This window comes from Drosophila sulfurigaster, chromosome 2R (assembly GCF_023558435.1).
Source record: "Drosophila sulfurigaster albostrigata strain 15112-1811.04 chromosome 2R, ASM2355843v2, whole genome shotgun sequence".
Taxonomy (NCBI): domain Eukaryota; kingdom Metazoa; phylum Arthropoda; class Insecta; order Diptera; family Drosophilidae; genus Drosophila; species Drosophila sulfurigaster.
In genome coordinates, this window is record NC_084882.1 from 34,687,563 (window position 1) to 34,711,195 (window position 23,633).

General features: G+C 37.3%; 4 protein-coding genes across 4 annotated transcripts; all 4 read right to left on the minus strand.

Moving 5' to 3' along the window:
- Positions 1-78: 78 nt before the first annotated feature.
- Positions 79-3,543, minus strand: LOC133838466 (serine proteinase stubble). The gene is made up of 4 exons (XM_062269582.1): positions 3,167-3,543; positions 2,938-3,103; positions 1,273-2,071; positions 79-561 (listed from the first exon to the last, which is right to left on the minus strand). The coding sequence occupies exons 1-4, from the start codon at positions 3,377-3,379 to the stop codon at positions 150-152; spliced, it is 1,590 nt and encodes a 529-aa protein (XP_062125566.1). The 5' UTR covers positions 3,380-3,543; the 3' UTR covers positions 79-149.
- Positions 3,544-4,052: 509 nt separating this feature from the next.
- Positions 4,053-7,238, minus strand: LOC133837375 (serine protease gd). Its single transcript, XM_062268112.1, has 3 exons — positions 6,966-7,238; positions 6,727-6,898; positions 4,053-5,113 (listed from the first exon to the last, which is right to left on the minus strand). The coding sequence occupies exons 1-3, from the start codon at positions 7,179-7,181 to the stop codon at positions 4,068-4,070; spliced, it is 1,434 nt and encodes a 477-aa protein (XP_062124096.1). The 5' UTR covers positions 7,182-7,238; the 3' UTR covers positions 4,053-4,067.
- A 1,230-nt stretch (positions 7,239-8,468) lies between these two features.
- Positions 8,469-9,450, minus strand: LOC133837376 (uncharacterized). Its single transcript, XM_062268113.1, has one exon. The coding sequence runs from the start codon at positions 9,379-9,381 to the stop codon at positions 8,518-8,520; it is 864 nt and encodes a 287-aa protein (XP_062124097.1). The 5' UTR covers positions 9,382-9,450; the 3' UTR covers positions 8,469-8,517.
- Positions 9,451-16,898: 7,448 nt separating this feature from the next.
- LOC133836826 (odorant receptor 42b-like) lies at positions 16,899-23,272 on the minus strand. Its single transcript, XM_062267414.1, has 5 exons — positions 22,534-23,272; positions 22,330-22,475; positions 20,384-20,570; positions 17,059-17,416; positions 16,899-16,998 (listed from the first exon to the last, which is right to left on the minus strand). Exons 1-5 carry the CDS (start codon positions 23,109-23,111, stop codon positions 16,924-16,926), a joined length of 1,344 nt encoding a protein of 447 aa, XP_062123398.1. The 5' UTR covers positions 23,112-23,272; the 3' UTR covers positions 16,899-16,923.
- Positions 23,273-23,633: the final 361 nt, after the last annotated feature.

A 23,633-nucleotide genomic window follows, 5' to 3' on the forward strand; every position in this document is an offset into this window, starting at 1 on the left:
CCAACAAATGCATCTGCCTCAGCACGTGTTGTCTTATCAACGCCCTCAAATTGAGTTACATCAATCGTAAGTATTTAATAGATGTTGCTTTTATTTATTTTATTATTTATTTACATTAATTAATATGTCACTTTTATTATTTATTTACATTAATTCAAGTTCTCGCGTATCCAAGCATCATGCTTAGATAAGTCGCAATATAGCACATATTGATTGAGATTGCAATGACCAATTGAACTCCGCTCTCCCTGAGACACAATACCCCGAAGTAGCCAACGATTGTTGCGCTTCATCATCAAACCTCCGCCAGAATCGCCAAGACACGGACCAGAGCCATCTAAGTTGCCAGCACACATGATGCGTTCCATGACCCGCGGCACTTTCCACTTGCGAGCACATTCCGTTTCGTTGGCAATATTGGCCTCGACGACACGTGGAAAGCGGGTCAGCGAGTTGCCCATCTCATCTCTTCCCCAGCCGGCAACAGTTCCAATTTCAGTGGTAACTTCGCTCTCCGTTGATTTTTCCCAGAGGCAAATCGGACGTATGATGTCGTTGAAACTACGAATAGTTCATTTAGATTACAGGTAATGTAAAAAACAAGTAAGAAAGTTACAAGAGTAAGATACCCGCTACCCATTTTGAATAAAAGCAAAATAATGCGGTATTTTTTTAAAATATACCAAAAATACTAAATACTAAAAATATACCAAATGGTATTTTTGCTATACCGATAAAGTACCACATTCAACATATACCATAGCAACTAAAACCCCTAGCTAGTAAGTGGGCGTTTTTGCCCATGCAAAACTATTTCTTTAATGACTTTCACAATTTTTATCTGATCGCAACCAAATGTTAAGGAATCACAACTACTATAAATATTATTGTACATACCAAAATTCGCAGCTCTAGCTCTAAAGTTACGCTTGTTATTCGATTTTTTGATTTGCGGGGGCGGAAGTGGGCGTGGCAAAAATTTGAAACAAACTTAATCTGCTTGCAAACATAACAAGTTTTGTCGAAAAAAAAAAATTATAGCTCTATCTCTTATAGTCCCTGAGATACAGTGTTTCACACGGACAGACGGACAGACAGACAGATACACAGACGGAGATGGCTAGATCGTCTCGGCTATTGATACTGATGAAGAATATATATACTTTATAAGGTCGGAGATGCCTCCTTCTACCTGTTACATACATTTCCTGCCGGCACAAAGTTATAATATCCTTCTACCCTATGGGTAGCGGGTATAATTAATCAGCTTACATGATAGGGCGATCTAGAGTGACCAACGCCAAGTCTGCATCGGGCTGCGTTTGTGGTAGAGATGAATAATCCGGATGCGTTAAAATACGCACAACATCACGTCCCTGTTCGCCTTCCTCGTGGTAATTATCAAGATCATATCGACCTATGGAAACCACGACGCGATCCTCCTTCATCTTGTAGACACAATGCCCCGCTGTAATGACCATTGTGGCCGAGATGAGCGATCCTCCGCATTTGAAGGCCAAGGCAAAGTGTTCCTTGTGGAAGACAGCCGCAAGCCAGGGATACTGACCCCTGGGAAATGCTCTGCCGCGCTGTATAAAAGGTGTGGTTGAGCCTTCCTCGCCGCAAGAAAAGAATGACGTTTGCTGATTAAAACGCGACGCTGTCGATATCACTGGAGGAGCAGGTGTAATGGCTGCCGTTGTGGTTGTTTTTTGTGTGGAAGTCGAGGTTGGCCAGGAAATTTCTCGGGAGACTACGGGCCCATCTACCCAGCTGACGAATGGCTTATCTAAAGCTTTATGCATTACATCTGATGAATCTCGAGGTGGTGGCGGTGTAATTACTTGTACTTTGGTCGAGGAAGAAAAGACAGAAGGGGGTGCCGCTTCGAGCCAGGCGCTCTGGTATTGAGGAACTCTCTCTCCAGATAGATGCTCTGCCGTATTCTTATTCTCCACAAAGGATGTGTCTCCTCTCACGGTATTGACCCAGGGAGGTGACTTCGTTTGAGCACCTCCAACGTCGTAAAAAATCACATAAAAGCGATTGGCAAAAGAGGAGGGTGGCGGATCTAAAGCACGAGAATAACTATATAATTATAACAGGTAGGAAAGTCGAGGGTGATTGACAGTGAGATACCCGTTTCCCATTTTGAATAAAAACGAATACTAAATACTAAAAATACTGAACACTAAAAATACCAAAGTCTATGTTTTGTATACTGATATACTAAAATATACTAAAAGCTATATAAAATAATAAAAATAATTAAAGCAACAATGTGGTATTATTCTTAAAGTATGCCAAATTAATATACTGAAAAAATACTAAATATATAACGAAGACTTCGTAAATTAGAATACTAAAATAATTTAAAGGCAATATTTGGTATATTGAAATACTAAAATATACTGTCTATATCAGGTATATTGATATACTAAACTATACCGAAGGCTGTATAAAATACTAATAATTATAGTAATAAATAATAATGTTGATTAAATCAAAACATTACAAATTATTATTATTGTTAAACTCTACCGAATCAATATACTGGAAAAAACGAAATATACAAAATATACCGAAGATAATATTCGGTATATTTAAATACTAAAATATACCAAAGACTACTTGGTATATTGAAATACTAAAATTTATCGAAGAATGCAAAATATACCAGACAGACAACTATTATAGCTCTAACTGTTGTAGTCTGTGAAGTCTATGCGTTCATATGGAAATCAAGATGACTATATTGTCTCGGCTCTTGACGCTGATTTACAATCTATGTATATATGTACTTAATGCGATCGCAGATGCCTTCATCTGCTTCTTACATATGTCCATAAGTACATTAACTGTACGCACAGAATTATAATACCGTATTACACTTTGGATAGCGACTCTAACAATTTCAGCTGTTAGGAGATTACTCACAATCGTCGGCTTTGCAGAACGTTGCATTGTTCAGCCTGACGCCCGTCACTTTAGGCAACAAGCCGCTGCCATTTGGCGAAAGACTTAAACGAAATTTTCCAGGACGAGAGCTGCTCTGCACGGTATCACTATCCGGATATGGCAGCAATGAACCCACAGCATTTGGCTGGAAATGGAATGGCAATGTCACTGATAACGTCATGTATTATATCAAAATATAAACTCATACTCTATCATCGTCGCGTTGTGTAAAGCTCACTTCGATGCGATTGAGTCCTTGTCGCATCGGAATCGTCACTTCACCGTGAAAACTGTTAAATCCGGATTGCACATATTGGAACTGGAAAATACACGGATTTTCCGGTATTCGTTGGCCAACGGAAAGTGTCAACAGCAGCGACACTTGCAGCAAATGAAGATAGAGGAGCAGCAACGAGCTCATCGCGAGACTTTTAGCCAAAAACAAATTATGACGTACTCCAATTTGCACTTTTAACACTAATTGATCAGTGCACACGCGACAAGCGCCAATCGCTGAATACAACTAACTAGACGATTGCTAAACACGGTCTGAGTATCTCGATAAGTTTTCCGGCTCAGTTGAGTCAGTATGTAAAATGAAAACTGGAAATACCGCTTCAACTTTAAAGTGAAATGAGAGAGCGAATAAATGCATCTAATATGCAAGCAAGAAAATACTACTTGAGATTATTTAAATAATAAAACTATTATGTTGAAGAAGCAAATACAATTTAAATAGATAAATGATATATTATAAAAAAAAAATGTTAGTTTGATTAATCTGCAAAATTTCTGGTAGAAAAAGTTGATTAGAATTGTTTATTGCTCAGTTCTCTTCAACTAATATTTCTTGATTGTTTTGCAACTTTTTTTTAATATAATTTAAAATTTAAATCTAGACTGCTTCACTTTAAATGCAAGAATTTACAATCTTAACTCTATTATATAAAATCTGTATGTTTTGCTGGGAATTTCAGCAACAATTTGCTTGCTAATTTCTCCCTGTGTATGCTCCCATGCTCTCCCGCTCATTGTTCCGCTAGATAAACGTTACTAGTTAAACAGGCAGCGCTTTTGTTTATTGTCATAACTTATTTGTAACTGTCTTTCTATCTGACCACATTCTGCTCAATCCAGCTGAGATGCCTCGCCACATCGCAGTAGATGACGTAGCGCGATAAATCGCAACTATTGCCGGCACGCTGAGCCAACGAGACGATGCCTCGCACCATCCACCGATTGTTGCGCAGCACCATCAACCCACCGCCCGAATCCCCAAGACACGGTCCATGCCCCTGACTGTTGCCGGCGCAGAGCGTGCGTGGCGTTAAGAAGTCCTTGGCCGTGACCATTTCGCGTAGACATTCCTCCCGAGAGACGGGTCGCACATTGACTGTGGTGGGGAAACGTGTTGGCTTCAGCGAGCTATCGATGCCCCAACCGGCGACGGCCGTCTGTTCGCTATCATCGATGCCCAGCGTGGTGCTACTCGTCCACAGGCAGATGGGACGCACATACGTGTTGTAGACCACATGTTCAGTAAGCACCAAGAGACCCACATCCGAATCGGGCACCAGATTGCCCACAAAATCCGGATGTGTACGCACACTCTCCACGGCCATCAGCGTGGCATCTCGTTCCGGATGCAAAGTGACATCGTGGCGTCCCACATACACGCGCAACTGAGCCGGCGTCATGCCGTAAATGCAATGCGCCGCCGTAATTACCGTGCGTCCCGATATCAATGTCGTCACACACTTGTACACCAGCTCAATCTTGGTGGGATCCATGTTGGTGTCATGATACAGTGCGGCCAGCCACGGGAACCGTCCACGTGGCACATTCTCGCCGCCAATCTGCAACCCAATGAATCCCTCCACTCCGCACTCTGTTTCACTCGGTGTGGGGTCTTTGCGTGTCTCAACAATTACCACAGGTTTCCTCGTTGTTATTTTGGACAAGAACGGATTGCCAGTGGAAAACAAACTGGATTGAGGCTGCACAGGCACTGGAGGTTTGGGACGTTGTTTTTGGGGCATTGGAGGTAGAAGTTCGGTTGTGGGACGTTGCACTGTCGCCGTTGTGGGACGCACAGCCAAATTGCCAGACACAGCCATATGAAGATCTCGAGTGGATGTCGATGATGGAGGGTCATCTGAAGGAAATAGAATATAAGACATTTATAAGAGTAATTTTAATAGAGTAGTTAAAACAAATATTAAATAGGGCCATCTGAAGGAAATAAAATATAAGAAATTTATAAGAGTAGTGTTAACAGAGTAGTTAAAACAAATATTAAATGAAATTAAAAACAGTTTATTCTTAAAATACGTCAAAAAAAATACTGAAAAAATATTGATATACTATTACTCTTAATATATACCAAATAAATATACTTAAAATACTAAAATGTGTCGATATGCTACTTACATTAAAGGATACACTATACATCAATATACTAAAAAAAGTGTAATGTGCCAAATAAATATACTGAAAAAATTCTACAACATAGCGATATACTATTTCTATTAATATATACCAAATAAATATACTTAATATACTGAAATGTGTCGATATTCTATTTAAATTAAAAGATACCAAATAAATATACTAAAATATTGTAATATATTTATATGCTATTACATTTACATTCAATGAATATACTAAGGAATTATTTAAATACATCGATTTACTATTACATTTATAAAATATAAAACAAATACACTGTAAAAATACTAAAATATATCAATAAACTATCTCATTTAAAATATTCCACCAAAATAAATAACACCCGACAGCAGCAGCCATTTTTCTTATTATTTTTTAAATGCATTCTACAATTTTTAGCTCACCAGCAATCCTACTAGTAACGAGTATAATAATTATTTCCAAGAGTTTACCACTATATTGTACATAAAACAATATTCTAACTAATTTAGTTGGTTCTTATATTAATAATGTGAACTCTCATCTCATTTCAGCTTCTTTACTTCTGACCTAACATACGATATTTGCAAAATGTTGCTTGTTAATTTCAATCAAACAAATCAGAATTACTCTAAGAATGTAAATCCCTTTTATCACCTACATTTTAAGAGTTTCTCATTTCATTTCAGCTTCTTGTGTGGCTTGCGCACTTTACAATCAATTAATAATTAACATACTCAGTTCATAAACAATTTTGTAACTGTTGTGATGTAATGCGTCCGTAATACCCCAACAGCTTTGTCATTGACTCTCGCAGCAATTGCAAAGCAAATCATTAATTATTAGATATTGAAACGGATATGTGAAACCAGTAATTAAATTACCTAAGTCATAAGCTCAGTCAAGATATTCAAACAAATGAATTATGAATACAAAATTTATATTTCTACTGCACAAAAAAGAACAGAAGCTGATCGGACATTTTACTTTGTTTACTTGGTAAATTTATGTCTTGTTAAATATTATGTTATGATTAAAGAATTTTCTAATTACTGCTGTTAAATTATTGAGACTTTTTTTGCCAGCAAATTAAATTTTCAAAGAAGAAAAGTACGTGGAATAGAAAGTCATCAAAAACAAAGTTCAGCACTGAACAATTATTGACAACAACTGTTGATCTCAGTGACTGCTTTGGCCTAGGGCCTTTTTTCACTGGAAGCTGACTCCCTAACGTTGTTTTTTTTTTATGTTCTTCATTAATATTCGCAAGTGGCTGCAATCAATCAAAGCCTCATTTGGGATTTCTAAGCACCATTTGTCAATATTAAAACAATTACTCACATTTATTCGCTGTGCAAATGATATGTCCATTGACCTGCACCTGTATTAGCTTCGGCAGCTCCTCTCGATAGTCATCGAAGTACACAAAAGCCTGTGCACTGTAGCCAGCACGCATGCGATCAAAAGCTGTCTCCTTATCCGGATACGGGGCCATAGAACTCACACTGCCCGACTGCAAAAAGAGAGAAATGCTTGAGCTAGAAAAACTGATAAGCACGTGGAGAATGTGCAATACTTACCTCTGAACCCCTCGAGCTAAACACCATTCGCATGTTGACATCGTAGACGCCATCTGAGCCAGGATTGAGATGTCCAATCAAGCGTCCATCCCTGCGTGCGTAGGTAAAAATGCTGTTGCAGGGATTCGGAGGTGCACCCTGAGGCTCTGCAAAGCGTAGACAAAGACCAAACAAGGTGAGGGTCAGCAGCTGTTGTAGCGCAGCTCCGTTTGCCATCTGAGAACAACTGTTGCTGATAGCGTAACGTTCAGTCGAGAACTGAGCTACGCAGCTTGCCAATCAATTGCTGGCATCGCATCATAACCGATTGATCTCTGTCAGTCGCTCTCTCTCTCAGCTTTAATCTCTGCTGCGTTCTCTTCTATTGGCTGCGGACAGGTTTTGCTCGGGCTTTGCCCAAGCCATGTTTCCCCTCTCATCCAGAAATTGAGCAAGCGACTATGTTGCCGGTTCATGGGTCACATGAATCTATATAAATAGTTGGATGTATCACATCTGTTCTATATAGTATACGCAAGAAAAAAACTACTTGAATGAAACGTGCTTTCACTCTAATCAGCTTACGGCGCTATTTGTTTATGTTTTGATAGTTGTTGCCTCTCTCTCTCTTTCATCAAACTGGTTTATGAACTAGCTGCGATTCGCTCGCAACGAGTTGAGCGCAAAAAACCGCGAATTGTTTATGCCGCATATTTATAGTAAGTACGTCAGGGGTATTCCCCTCGTCTTCCACAGTTCTCACCTTACTCATCATCATCATCGACAGCAGCCACAGCCGCAGCTCTTATCTCCCGCTGCCATTGATTAAAAAGAGAGACAGAGAGAGAACTTTGCAATTCGCTTATTAGAAGGCAAACTTAAAGATGCTATCACACGAGACACCAACAACGCAACTTTTAATATGCTAAAGCAAAAATATATTGTGAATTATGGTACACAACTTCGTGTATATTTGTGTGCTTGTGTGTGTGTGTGCGTACTTGTTTAAGTAGCAAAAACTTTTAACAACAATAAACGCACACAAACTCGATTTTTAGCTGAAGGAGCAACACAGGCAGCCAGCCAGAGGACGCACAGGACTTGTGCTGTTGCCATTGTTATGCTGACTTTTCGAGGGTTTCCTTTTTTCGCACAGCAACTTTTATAATCAGTTGGCAAGTTTGTTAAGCTTTTGTGGTAATTTGTTGGGGATTTCGCGTAAATTTCATTCGTTTTGCCAAATAACTGAGAATGAAATACGTTCGCCTCCCCTCTCTCTCTTACTTCGAACGCAACCTTTGTTGGCCAAGTTTAATGGCCTCAAACACTTCTCGACACGTCCATTGAGACATACACATCCGACCAATTTGACGGCAGCACAAGGTGCAATTGCTTCCGCCTGCAGCTGCAGCTGCAGGCAGGAAGTGCATGTTCAATGAAATTGCATTTGAATGGCAGCAGCAACAGCTGCAGAGCCGACATTAATTGGCAGCATTAGGCAGTCAAATGGAAACCTCAATTGGCTGCCAATCGCACAACTCAAGTGAGTCGTCGACTTTATTGAACCTGAACTTTACATGCTGCGCAAAATTTTGTAGGTATCGCAAGTGCAGATACCGCGATAACGTGAAAAGACAAAAACAAACGCCTCGGCACAGTTCTTGAAGAGCTCTCGCTGACGCGCCTCCTTGAGGCCAGCACGCAGTGAGCACTGTAACTCCTGGTGCCAGGTGTTGAGAGCACTCTCCTCCACCAACAGTGTGTGAAAAATATTTAGAAGCTGAATGTGCCGCTCGACACGTGGACAGCGAACCATCACCAGCATTTGCACATAGGGACGAAATTTGATCCAACGCTTCACATCTTCCACACAGACTTCCGAGGTACAATCAATCAGCATCAACTTGCAGTTATACCGATAGATGGCCTCCAGCATTTGCATCTCCCGCTGGCATTGAAAATTACGTTTAAGCTCAGCTGTGAGCATAAATCCAGTCTCATGCGAAGGCGTCTGCATGGTCCACGGATATTTGCGATTGGCAAAGTTGTAGGCCAACTTCTGACGACGTTCGCGTTGCTTACGCATCTGCTTCACCTGCTTGTACACCGGCTTAATGCCCAGTGAACCGCAGTTTTCGTAATCCATAAGAGCAGCGGCAGTTGGTTTCTCAGCAGCTGCATCAACTTCCTTGACAGCCTCCAAATTCTGTTCTTCTTCTCGCTTGGCAGCGCCGCAACAGTGCAAATCATCCGGCGTCGCATAGCCTGGGTAACCCACCTTACTCAACATCCCATGCCAATGTATCTGATCGAATGGCTTACAAGGTACAAAATACTCTTTCGATTCACTCACCAACTCACACTTATTCTCGTTAAGTATCAGTGGCCACAGAGTATCAAAGAAATCACTATCCACGGGATTAGCATCGGCGTCCATGTCGAGTGTACTTTCAATTTTCTATAATACGAATGACAACAAGTGCTTCTCGTATTCTCTCTAACTGACATGAAAGGCATTTCATTTCCAAGTTGTGAGTATTTATCGTTTGAGCGGGGGCAACGAGGCGTATGCGCAACAATTTCATTTTATTATCAGCGCATAAATCAGCTGCTGACTCGCATTCTGCTCGTTCTCTCTCTCTGGACATTTGTTTATATTTCCACCAAATTTATGCACACTCACAGCAGCAACAACAGCAACAACAACAACAACAACAGTAAGCGACAACAAGTGCAATTTGCGTAAATTTTATGCCATTTCCGTCGTAGGTAGTCGCCGATCGCCGCCATTTTATGAGCTCTGCGTCTGAGCTGTGCTTGATTTTATGAAGCAATGTTAGCACTGCAATATGTCCACGATTTTCATTATGTGGCATGGCATGCGGCACGCAGTGGGCGTGGCCGCGCCGCCCCCTTACCTATATAGCATAGCGACTTTTGTTTGTATTTATTTCGCTTTTTTTCGGCCTGGGCTCATTAGCTTTTATGACTTTGATTTTATTGCCCTAAACACAGCAGAGAGAGAGAGAGAAGGAGAAAGAGAGAGTGGGAGAGACATTCCAGACATGATGGCCGATGGATATGTAACATGCAATTTACTTTAATATAAAGACAAACAAAAGTGAATAAGTTACTTACAGTTGGTGGAAGACAAAATACTCTAGGAAGTGGAAGTTTATTAAAAAGAGGCACTTTTAAGTTAAAATCACTCATTGTGAATAAAGAATGTTATTATATTTTAAAGAGCGCAGACGCTACAAGAAATATGCTGAACAGACTTAATAGAAACCCATAAAAAATATACTTTTAAATTGTGCTATAAAGAATGAATATTTTTTCTTATAGTTTTTTGAGACGTAATATGCAAGAAAATGAAGGTTGTAAAAAAAAAAAGAATTACTTTTCTTTCGATCGAATAAAAATTGAAGAAGTTGTTTCTATGGTATTTTTTAAATTTAGTACTACATACATACAAAATATAGCCTTTGGCATATTTTAAGTAATTTTGTGGTATATTAATTTGGTATATTTTTACCGAGAATCTGGTATATTTTGTATTTTATCGAATATTTTGAGTGTATTACTATATCAATATACCAAATAAAACCTTTGGTATATTTTTTGGGTACATTTTTGGTATATTACTTTGGTATAATTTAGTTGTTTTGACTGACACACTTGTATATTTTGAGTGTATTGCTACATAGATATACCAAATATAACATTCGGTATATTTTAGTCGTTTGTGGTATATTGATTTAGTATATTTTACATTTAATACCGCACTGCTTTGCTTTTATTTCACAGTCGAGCACACTTTACTGAAGCTTTCTTACTTGTTTCTATTTTTGAAGACCTGTTGTTGAGACTCAATAAGAAACCATTTTAAAAATAATTGTAAATTGTGCTATAAATAACTGCCTTAATTTATGCTTCATATCACACAGTTTTTTGTGCCAATTATTCACCTGGATTTTCATAAGAATTTCCAGCTAAATTTCATTTAAATCAATTCGCATGCAAAACGTTTTTTTGTATCGTTGCCGTTAATTATGCCGCGTGGAAGGCGTGATAGATGTATAAATACATGTATTTATTACAAAAGCACAACAAAGGGCATTGGCATTGTGTCGCATGTGTTGCATGCCGCGGGGCGTACGCTCTGGCAGACATTGCGTATACGCCGCGTGTGTGCAATAAATTTTGGGCCAAATCAATTGTGCGTGCTACTTTTAACGCGCCTCACTGACTAACTGACACGCCCATATGCCCCGCCCACCTGCTGCCCACAAATCGAATTCAAAATCAAACCCAAAAAACTCTTACTTTCATTTCATCTTTTTGCCATGTGTTTTTCTTCTTTGTTTTTTTCTTTCTTGTTTGTTCGTTTTTGTTTTTTTGAGGGTTCGGTAAATTTATGGGCGCACAATTATTTCAAGTTCGCCGCCGCAGCAGAAATGTTCGGAATAAAATTTAGTGACGAATGCTTATTTTACGCTTCAGTTTTCAACAACTTATTGCAAATGTGATTTTCGTACGCACGCAACTCGACTGCGGCAACAGCTTTTCCTCTTTTTCTCCTTTTGCGGCGCGACGGTGCGAAAATTTGATTTGTGCCTCAAGGCAAAGGCAAAAGCAGCAACAGGAGAAGCAGAAGCTGGCGTTTTAATTTAATTCTGTTTTGGGTTTTGGTTTTCGCCGCTGCCTTCGACATGTGCAATGCAAGATTTATGGCGAACCGTTTAGCAACAACCCAAAGTGCCGACTGCTCTCGAAATCGAAATGAATTTCATTGGAAATACTTTGTGAGAGAGCGAGAGATAAACTTGTGTGCTGACCACACTTAAAGTTGTAGGTAAAAAATGTCAAATTGCTTGGAACAACATTTCTGTGAGCTATTAAAATTGCGACAAGAATTTCGCGACATTCGCCCGCCGGCAGTGAAATGTCAGACCCGAAAAGAATGTATAAAAATTTATTTCTGTATTTATTGCGCTTTATTGGGGCACTCAAGAAGCATCCAAAGTATTAGCGAAGAGAGAGATGGGGGGAAAATAAAAACAGATGGCAAAACAACACAGCAGCAAGCAGCAAGCAAACAAAAAGCAAAGACAAGTAAGATCCATATTGACATAAAAGCCAATCATTTTAAAATAGCTTTAAGCTGAGGCGACGACCAGCGAGCAAAAAACATCAAAAGAAGAAAAACAACTAAGGAAAAAAGCAAAAATATGAAAAGACTCTGTCAAAATTTAAGAACATCTCGCGCAACGCAAAACCCAGGGAAGCCCAAGGGCTGGCTGGCTAGCTGCTTGGTTGGTTGGTTGGTTGGCCTTGCATGTCAACGAGAAAGTTTATTCAGTTATGCCATTGAGAACATCCCAAAAATAAAAAAGGAAAGCAAAAATAAAGTAACCACTGCAAACGAAGTCGTGGCAGCATTTATGTTGCAGTCACAGCCACAATATTATGCACTTTGATCCCTCGCCCGGTCGCCATTTTCCGCCACGTTGCCCCTCTGCATACGCTATCAAAAGGACGATTTTCGGTCGCAACTACTTCCCAATGCAAAACCAAATGCTGCTCAGAGTCAGAGTGTGATTCAACGCTGAAAACTCTTGGAAATCAATCAAATTATCATTCAAGCGGAAGGCGTTTTATTGATGTGCTCGACGCGTACATCAATCATCAAAAGGAGTCAAGTGCAATGTTCTTGCTTGCCCCTGAGGAATGAGATAAATGCAAATGAACTGTGCTGGACATGTGTGGAATATAAGAGAACTTGTTTCAGTGCATATTAAAACTGCAGTTCTTGGTCAATTAGCAAAAGAATTTTTTTTAACACAAAATAACTTCAATTAATAGCAGATTATTTTGACTCACTTCATCACATTTATCTTTGAGTTGCTTATGACTTTGATAACCTTAATAGTATTTACATTGAAATCAGATTCATTTATGCTCTCACTTTCTAATATGATTAGAAGTTCAGTTTATTACCGTTTAGCATTGATTATTTGCTATAAATTTAATAATTGAATTCAATTAATTTCATATTATTTTAAGGCATCACTTAAAAATTGATTATGACTTTCATTGTATAAAAATTACGGAATAAGTTGGAAATATGTTAATTTTAAAAACTGCAGTTCATTGTCTATCAGCAATGCAATAAGCTTTAAATATGATTTTCGAAATTACATTTAATTTAAAAATTATTAATCGCATTCAATGCCAACAAATTGTTAAATAAGTTCTATTAAGTTTAAAGTCATTAAGCTTCATATTTTGCAATATTATCAGAAGTACAACCTCAGCATTAAAAATTTGACATGAATTTTAAAACCCCAAATTTGATTCAATTTATTTCAGATTATTGGAAGCCACTGACAAGAATTGCTATCGACTTTCATTGCCTAACTATTATTCAATTAGTTCAATATAATTTTAGCAACACCTACTTGAAATCACATTCATTTCGCTTCTCACATTACAATAATATTAAAATTGCAGTTTATTGTCATTTCGTATTAAAAATTTGCTATGAATTTGATACCAAAAATTGAATTAAATTAATTTAAAATAAGTTAAGCCACTGCTTTAAAATTGCTAATCACTTTGATAGCCTAAAAAGTATTCAATAAGTTTAACTTAGTTATCCACTTTCCAATTATATTAGAAGGCTTCAATAATTTAGAAATCATTATAAGCTTCTCCCACGCTTCACTCATATCCAGAGCTTACATTTGGCCTTCGATTGTGCAGCTTAGTCGAAAGGCAACTTGTGTCAAAGTTCTTCGGAGGAGCATTCAGTATTTATTGATGACGACTAAAAGAGATTAGAGTTTCAGTTTCAAGAGGATTAGAGCAGAGCAAATGCCTAATAAACTAATCATTTTTATGCCCTTTGAGTATTCAAGTCGTATGTTTTTAAGCTCACTTATAGTTGGCAGCAACTACTACGACGGACTATTGATCGAGCAGCAGCAGCAGAAAAAGAGAAAACTCTTCAACTGTGGCTCAACTGTGGCACTCGAAATTTGTGCAATATTCAAAGGTAAATATTTGATGTTTGTTTGCCCGAGCATAAAAATAGTTCGGCTTAAGCTCGAGTATGTGAAATGCATTCAACTCAAGCAGCCACACGTGAAAAGCATCTACTCAAAGTGAATGCAGCTCGAGATGTGGATGTGGATGTGCTTGGAGATGGTTTTGGGAATAGTTTACTGCTGCTGCTGCCAGTTCAAGGTATAACGAACCAATTTGCCAAACAAAAGGTGCTTCAAGGTTAATATCCTGACGCAGACAGATTTGGCGCAGTTAAGTCAAATGAATTTGCGGATTTAGACGTTTAATTGCCAAGTGTGTGCAACATGTCGCAAAGTAACTTGTGCAACAATTTTCACGCATGCTTTGGCTTTGCGAAACTAATTTCAACTAACAACCGCAGCGAAGAACTTCTGTTGCATACTTTCAGGCACTTGGCGGCTTTAGTTTTATCGATTTCGAGCGCAGCAAACTCTTGAGTATCAATTACGCGCTGGGTAACGTTAACCCTTCGATGATGTCTTAAAGTAACATTCCAATTGCTTTTGACTTGCACTCAAGTTAACTGCAGTTGCCAAGGGAGCATTTGAACTTAATGCCATCGGCATGCTGGCTCAATGAGCCTCATTATCGTCTGTTTGTATTTGGCTTTGGCTTTGGCTTTAGCTTCGGTTTGCTGCCCCCAAGTAGCCTCAAGCTGAGATGGTTGCACAAACAGTTTTGGCCCTTGACGAGCATCTGCAACTGGAGTTGAGTTCGTGACGGGTTTTGTGGCTTGATTCGATGCAGAAATTGAATTAACTTTGCAGTTCATTTCATTTGTTGACGGGCTTCTATTCATTTAGTTCAGCAATTATTTTTATTGATTGCATGTCATGTATTTATTAATACAACAACGAGAAAAAAATTCATTTTTTTTGTCGCCTGTCAACGTTTCACGCCTTTCGAATATTTAAAAAACAAATTTCAGTTGTCTATATTTTTTCGCCTGTTCTCAATTTGTCGGTGTGTGTGTGTGTTCGTGTGTGTGAGGGAGATGCGTGTGTGCTCGGAAATCAATATTTAACCAGTGTTCGCTCGTTTAGTCCTTGCTGCGTTCGAGTTGAGTCAGAGTGAACGTTTAAAAATAAAATCCAAACTCATTCAACTCGTTCATCGACTCAATAAATGTTGCAAATGTGCTCGTTGTCGCTGCGGTTGCTTATTTCTCTTGCTGCTCTACCATTTTATTTATATAGCGAGACAGGGCGAGTGCTATCTAAAATACGAGGGGGAGAAACAGAGAACAGAGAACGGCGAACGGAGAGTCGGAGCATACATGTCCTAACATGTCTGCATGCTGCGCTTCGCTCGAGTGTGTAACAAATTTCGTTTCAGTTGAAAAGCAACAGCAGCATTTCAAACGCTATTTATCTTTATTTCTCTCTTTCTGTCTCCTCTCGCTGCTCCTCTTCTTTCTGCATTCACTGATACTACTGATGTTTGTTATTTGCTAACCGAAATGATATATACGTATATTACGTATACGTACTCAGCTGCCCACAGTTATCATTAGTCATGCTTTGTTTCACTCTCTCTCTCTCTCTCTCTCTCTCTCACATAGCAAAGCCAACGGTGCGTATGCTTGATATGGTAATTGCCTTGCCTTCTGGCCTATACTTAACTCTCTCTTTCTCTTAACGCTTATCGATTAGTTTTGCAAAACTTTTGCATCAACTTTCTGCATAATTCAAACCCAAAAATTTTAAGGTTTATTAAAATACTACGCCGTCAGCGAATGCTTCAGTTAATTACCTAAATTTTCGAGTTCTTCAAGTGCTTTGGCCCCCCAAAAATTAGCAACAACTTTTCAAATATCGACAGCCAGCCAGTGAGCAAAAGTTTTCCACAACTCAATAGCGTTAAACGTTTTATTACCCCCCAAGACCCGAGGCAAATGAAAACTGAACTGCACTTGACGTGAGTCGTCGCAAACAACAATTTTTGGCAACATTTTCCAATGCCAGCAAATAGCAACCAGCTGGCAACCCATAATCACAATCTATTAGCGTCCAACCAAGTCAAGCCCTACTCAATGGCATATACCATAATTGACGCAAAATGTCCCCGAGCGTGCATATTTACGCACCTAATCAATATGGTGGCAAGCATTTTGGCAGCTGCCAGCCAAATACGTGTCCAAATTCGCGTTCGCATTTGCGTTCACTTTCGAGTTCGTACTCCCAAGGTAACTTTTCATAAATTATTTGTCGACTTAATTAGGCGCATTGCGCGTGTTAGCCAAAGTTCACTCAACAAGCATCTCAAAATTCAACCGAGTTTTTTTGGTATGAAAGTTTTGCGCTTTAAGCATTTCCCAATATTTACAAAGCCCTAAAAATCTGTTGATGCGGCGAAACTTTGGCTTACAACAAACCGCACGCAACACAAACAGCCAAGATAAATAATAATATACGAGAAGCAGAGCAAAAGTCTCACGAAGAAATTTAAATCGGATTTGTTGCTAAATTTAAAGTGACTCTAATTAATAAGTTTGGAATGGAACAAATGTTTTTAAATGTATTGTATTATATTTATCTAATTTTTGAATGTTTTTTTAGGGCAAACTAATGTTTGTAAATATATTTTTGTAGTTTGTTAATGATTTTTTAAGGCAAATTAATATTTCCAAATACATTTCTAAACTGCAAACTGATATTTGTAAATATATTTTTAAATAAAGTGTCAAAGTGCTTTTGAATGATTTTTTAAGGCAAATTGTAAATATATTTTTAGTTTTTTAATGATTTTTTAAGGCAAACTAATATTTTTGAATACATTTCTAATTCTACCAAGGTAAACTAATATTTGTTAATATATTTTTAAATAAAGTGTCAAAGTGCTTTGCTAAATTCTATACTTCTAAAATGGCAAATTCTGAACATTTCTTGCTTCATTTTCGATCCAGCTTCTCAGCCAAGTTGAATTGTTGCACAATTGTAACCACCGTGAAGGCAAACTTAGCCAGCTTAAACAAAAGCAGTTAAAATCGTTAAACATAAATAAATGATATATTTTCAATACTTACATTTATGTTAGTGGCCAAAGAGATTTCAAAAATGCTGCCAGCTGTAAACTTAATCGGTTGTTGAGATTGATGCATGAAGTAGAGAAGTGAGGACTTATAACGACGAGGTGCACCAAGCCAATTTGATTGAAATATACTCAAAGTAAGATCGCTTACAGCATCCTCCATCATGTTGCAGATGTAGCAGAAGGGAAATGTTTGAAAGATGCAACCAAAAATATACGACATAGTAGAAATGCAAGTCCACATGTCGGCGAAAAAGAATAAATTTGTCATACAGAGACCAAATATGATGCCGACCATAATAAACTGCACAAAGATAATGCGAGAGATCAAAGGTCGCAAAATGTTGCAGTACCTAAAAGTAAAGAAAAGCAAGTAAGAAAGCTACAGTCGAGTGTGCTCGACTGTGAGATATCCGCTACCCATTTTGAATAAAAACCAAAAAATGTGGTATTATTCTTAAAATATCCCAAATAATATATATTTGGTATATTTGATAGTACTACATTTCAAATATATCTTAAAGTTCAAAATATACCAAATTTATATACCGCGAATAAATTAAAACAGGTAAGAAAGCTACAGTCGAGTGTGCTCGACTTGGAGATACCCGCTACCCAATTTGAATAAAAGGAAAATAATGCGGTATTATGTTTAAAATATCCTAAATAATATACCACAATAATACTAAAAATATACCAAAAGTTATATTAGGTATATTTAATAATACTGCATTGCAAATATATAATAGCGTTTGAAATATACCATATTGTCGAGCGAAGCAAATAAAATATACCAAATTTATATACCGCGAATAAAGTAAAAATATGCCGATGACTATATTTAGTATATTGATGGAGTACAATATTCAAAACATACCATAGAGTGCAAAATATACAAGATTGTCAGCTTAGGACCCGTTTTAAGTTTGCTACTTTCCTAACACAAAAGTGGGCGTGGCAAAATTTGGAAACCAACTTAAACTGCGTGCAAATATGTATATCAAGGGCTGTGAAGAAAAATGATGTCTGTATCTCTTATGGTCTCTGAAATCTAGATGTTCAAACGGACGGACGGACAGACAGACGGACAACTCGGCCATTAACGATGGTTAAGAATATATATACTTTATAGGGTTGGAGGTGCCAACACCTTATAGGCAGCAGGGATAAAAGGGATAAGATTACAAATCAAATGCACTCACTCCATTATAATCTTGTGATCTTTGATGCAGCCAACGAGCTTTGCGTAGCTCTCATCTTCGGTTATCTCATCATCCATGCGCAGCTTCTCAATGCGCTGTTTTAGTAGATCTAAGTGAAGTCGTATTTTGATACCAAATATAGTCGGACACATGTCAATCGCCAGATGGTAATAGGTAATGATGGAAACAACAAAATATTCAATTATAGCTGTTAACCCGAGCTGTCATTTGCCATCCCGCCAGTTGAGAAAAGGATTAAACACATTCCACGGTGCAACTCCATTGATAATCGCAGTGCAAATCGATGTTAGTGGATAGAAAACATAGATCATAATGTAGATAAAGGAAATACAATTTGAGCGTATGGTTGATCGATGCACTTGCAATTTCTCCTCGAGGTTAACACAACTCTGATCCAATTGATCGAGTAAGTCCTTCGATTTCTCTAATCGCCAATAAGAGAGGCAAAAGATTGCGCCTTTAACTAATCCAGTTGGAATATTAAAGATCAATTGAGCCGAAACAATTAGTTCACTTGGCGTGAAGTTATTAAACTCCCGCACATAACTGATGATCAAGCCAACTGGCAGATAATTAACCAGTACAGTTAACATCAAAGAATACAATATGTAGATCAAACGAGTTATGCGATTTGTAGCTGGCGATATCCAGCCTACCAAAGTATGCCAATAACTTGCAAAAACAAAAGCATCTCGAGATGGCAGCAACTCGGTTGAGCTTGAAGATTCTTGCAAGTATTTGCGAAACATGTTTCTCTATTTAATTAAAGTAAAGAACATCATTTCGAATATTGCCATTATTGAACCTTTTCACTTACGAATCCCTTTCGTATCCCAAATTCAACTGGTGCAGACTTCTCATTGTTGCCCTTTTTATATAAGCAGCACTGAATATTTGATGTGCAAATGGAAAACGTATTTTATTTGGTTTTCGAAATTGACATTGCGTCAACAAAAAGTAAATAACATATATAAGGAATATCAGCAGGCAATTCAATAAACAATCAATTAAACGCACGCGTTACATTTGTAACAACTGCAAGTTGGCACACATAAAATATTCACTGATTTATTGGCAATGCTCACTGTTGTGTCTGCAACCATAATTTTATATTTACGCACCTGTCGCTTGCCAAATGAAAAACAACTGAAAAGTGACACATATCAAATATTTACTAGCCAATTGACAAATGCCAAATGTGAGCCTTTGCTTACATCAGACAATGAAATATTCAAAAATTCTGTTACTTCACAGAAAACTAAAACATGTTGATACCATTCAAACATTTATCAATTAAAATCATATCATTGTTTCTAATCTTTAGCTACTTTATTCAATTATGATATTGTATTTTATTTTTTCACATGTTAAATAAAACAACAGATTCATGATTCAAAATTGCAGAACATTTATTATCATATAACTTTTAAATTTTTGTAATAATTTTGTTTTGAAGCCAAAAAATAAGTAACATCGTGCAAGATTTTTTTGTCCAAAACTACGTAGATTATCAATATAATGTGCATTTGATAATATATAATATTCCCAGATTCATTTGCGTTCCAGTTTTTCAGCCAAATTGAATTGTTGAATAATTGTTACAACCGAGAAAGCCAACTTTGCAATCTTGAATGAAGTCAGTTCAAATTATCAAATAAAATTGAGTTAAAATTAAAAATACTTACGCTTATATTGGTATGTAAAGAGATTTTAAAAAATGCTTCCAGCAGTGAACTGCACTGGCTGTTGAGCCTTGTGAATAAAGTAAATTAACGCAGATTTGTATCTTTGGGATGCACTCAACCAATTGGACTGAAATATAGTTAGTGTAAGCCGATCATTATCCTCCTCCAGCGTGTTGCAAATGTACGAAAAGGGAAAAGTCTGGCAAAAGACAGCTATAATGTAAACGAGTGTGGCAATACCCGACCAAAAGTCGCAGAAAAAGAAAAGATTTGTCAAGCAAAGTCCCAATACGACGCCCACAAATAAAAACTGAATGAAGATCGTGCATGAAATGAGCGGCCTTAAGATGTTGAAGTATCTGAAAAGAGATTGAGTAATTTAAAGATCTGATATATGTGCTATAGAATTTACTCTAAAAGACGCTTGTGATCCTTGATGCATCCAGTCAACTCCTCGTAGTGTTCTTCCTCGCTTCTGTTATCATCGCATCTTAATAGTTCAATGCGTTTGATTAGCAGATTTATGTGCAGACGAATGGTCAATCCATAGATTACAGGGTAGATATCTGCCGCATTGTTGTAAACAGCAGGAAAATATACTAAAATAAATTCAATAAGAGAAGAAAGCAACAATTCCCAAGTTCCATCACGCCAATTTAATATGGGATTATAAACATTCCAAGGCGCAACTCCATTAATTAAGGCTGTCGATAAAGTTGATACACTGTACATATTGTAAATGACAAAGATGATGAAAAAAATACTGTTGCAGAGTACGACAGATCGATGTATTTGCAACTTCTCTGCATTCTTGGTGCAACTCTTGTCCATTTCATCCAATATTTCTTTGGCCTTTTCCAATCTCCACAAGTTGACATAAAGAAAAGCTGCCTTAGCATAGCAACTAGGTAAATTGAACATCAACTGAGCCGACGTAATGAGTTCTCCAGGTGTAAAGTTTTCGAATTCTCTCACATAGCTTATCATCAAAGCAATCGGCAGATATATATTAAATGAGATGATGATGCCAGAAAACACTTGATACATCCCATGGTATAATCTCTTCTTTGTTGGCGATCTCCAGCCAATCAAAGTGTGTCCATAACTCACGAATTTGAATGCTTCTCGAGAGACCAGCAGCTCTTTTGAATCAGAAGATTCTCTCAAGTATTTTTTTAAACATGTTGCTACAGTCAAGCAGGATAACTGAATTTTCATGACCATTGTTGTGCTTTTATAAGTGCGTAACATGAGCGGGTCAGAATTTTTAATTTGCATTCTCATTTCAACTAAAGACAACCTTGAACCAATAGTTCACATTTCAATAGAGAATGCAATAACCTTCTAGGAAATCCTTTGGCACTTTTGGCATTTGTAACAACTGCAAGTTGGCACACATCAAATATTTATAGTTTTATTGGCAATGCTCAATGTTAGGCCTACAACAATAATTTCGTATTTACGCACTTGTCGCTAGGCAATTGAAAAGCAACTGCAAAGTGACGCATATCAAATATTAACTATTCAAATGACAAATTCCAAAGGTGAACATTTGCTTACGTTACACTTTGAATTATTAAGAATTCTGCGAATTCATAGGAAACAACAATTCAATACAATTCTCAGTTAGATCAATTAAAATAATACCATTATTTCAAATCATTTGCTACTTTATTTCAAATTGATGCAGAATTCAGTTCTACAAACCTTCATAATTTATACAAATGCATAAATGCATAAATTACATAGTATAAAGATACTGTTATAATGCTCAAATTTTCAGCAACCATTTAGTTAATATTACTTCTGCGGGCAAAAAGAAAACAATAATATGTCAGTGACATATTTTCACATACATCATCATATTAAATGTATATTTGAAATTAATATATTGCTTAAAGAATTTCAACATTTATTTTTTAATCGACATCATTTTTATGATACATCTTAAAAATTGTGTTATTTATATAAATTATACCGTTAATGTTTATGAACATTTCTCCAAACTTATTTGCGTTCCATTTTTTGCAGCCAAATTGAATTTTTGAACAAGTGTTACGACCGAAAAGGCAAACTTCGCGAGCTGCAATTATTTCAATCATTGAAAATTGTTTCATATTAGAGAACTATATCTTGAGATACTTACGCTTATGTTAGTACGCAAAGAGATTTCAAAAATACCACCAGCAGTAAATTTAAGAGGTTGTTGAGCTTTGTGCAAAAAGTAAACTAAAGATAATTTATAACGTCGGGATGCACTCAACCAATTCGACTGAAAAATGGATAAAGTAAGTCGATCAACATCTTCCTCCAGGAGATTGCAGGTATAACAAAAGGGAAATGTCTGGCAACAGCAACCAAAAATATAGGCAAGATTTGCAATCCCCGACAACAAGTCGCTAAAATAAATGAGATTGGTAAAGGTAAGTCCTAATACCATGCCCACAACTAAAAACTGAAAAAAGATCGTGCTTGAAATGAGCGGCCTCAAGATGTCGCAATATCTGAAAGTATAGAATGTATTTGAAGGATATTAAGTTATATAGTCTAAATAAACTTTACTCTAATATGCGTTTGTGATCCTTGATACATCCAGTCAGTTCTTCGTAGTTCTTATCCTCAGTTTTATCACCGTCGCATCTTAATCTTTGAATGCGTTTTATTAATAGATCGAAGTGCAATCGGATAGTTTGTCCATAAATTACAGGATAGATATCAGTTGCATTATTATAATAGACTGGAAAAATTACTAAGAAATATTCAATAATCGCCGCTAGCCAGAGTTGCCGGGTTCCATCACGCCAGTTTAAGAATGGGATATAAAGGCTCCAAGGCGTGACTCCATTGATTATTCCATTAGCAAACGTTGATAGAGGATAGAAATTATAAACGGACATGAAAGCGAGGTAAATTGTGTTGCAGCGTATAACAGATCGATGTACTTGCAACTTCTCTTCTTGTCTAGTGCAACTCTTGTCCATCTCATCCAACATTTCTTTAGCCTTTTCCAACCTCCACAGATTAAAGTAGAGAATCGCAGCCTTAATATAGCAGTTGGGTAAATTGAACATCAACTGAACCGATGTGATAAGTTCTCCTGGTGTCATGTTTTTAAATTCCCTTATGTAGTTTATCATCATTGAAATTGGTAGATAAGTATTTATAGCAATTACGACGAGTGAAAATATTTTATATAACGCATTCTTTAAACCCTTCTTTGTGGGTGATCTCCAGCCGATTAAAGTGTGTCCATAACTTACAAACTTGAATGCATCACGTGAGTCTAGCAGCTCTCTTGGAGTAGAAGATTCTTGCACGTATTTTCGAAACATATTACAGCCTTGAATTTAAGTCAAATTAAACAGTCTGGTGTAATCCACTATAATCCACTATATGACTTTCTCATGTAACAATCTGCTAACACTTTTCGCTGACAACTGACTTTGGATGCACATTGTTGCCCTTTTATAGAGACGTTAAAGAAGCACCACAGAATATTCTATTTCCAACTGAATAGCAAGTATTCTAGATGGCTAGATACTGTGTGATGAGATTATTATATTTTTTCTAAATATAAAAATATCTGACATTTTTATATTTAGATTTCTTTTTAAGCCTTCTAATTGTCATGCTTTAATTAAAATGTTTTACTTCTAAAATTA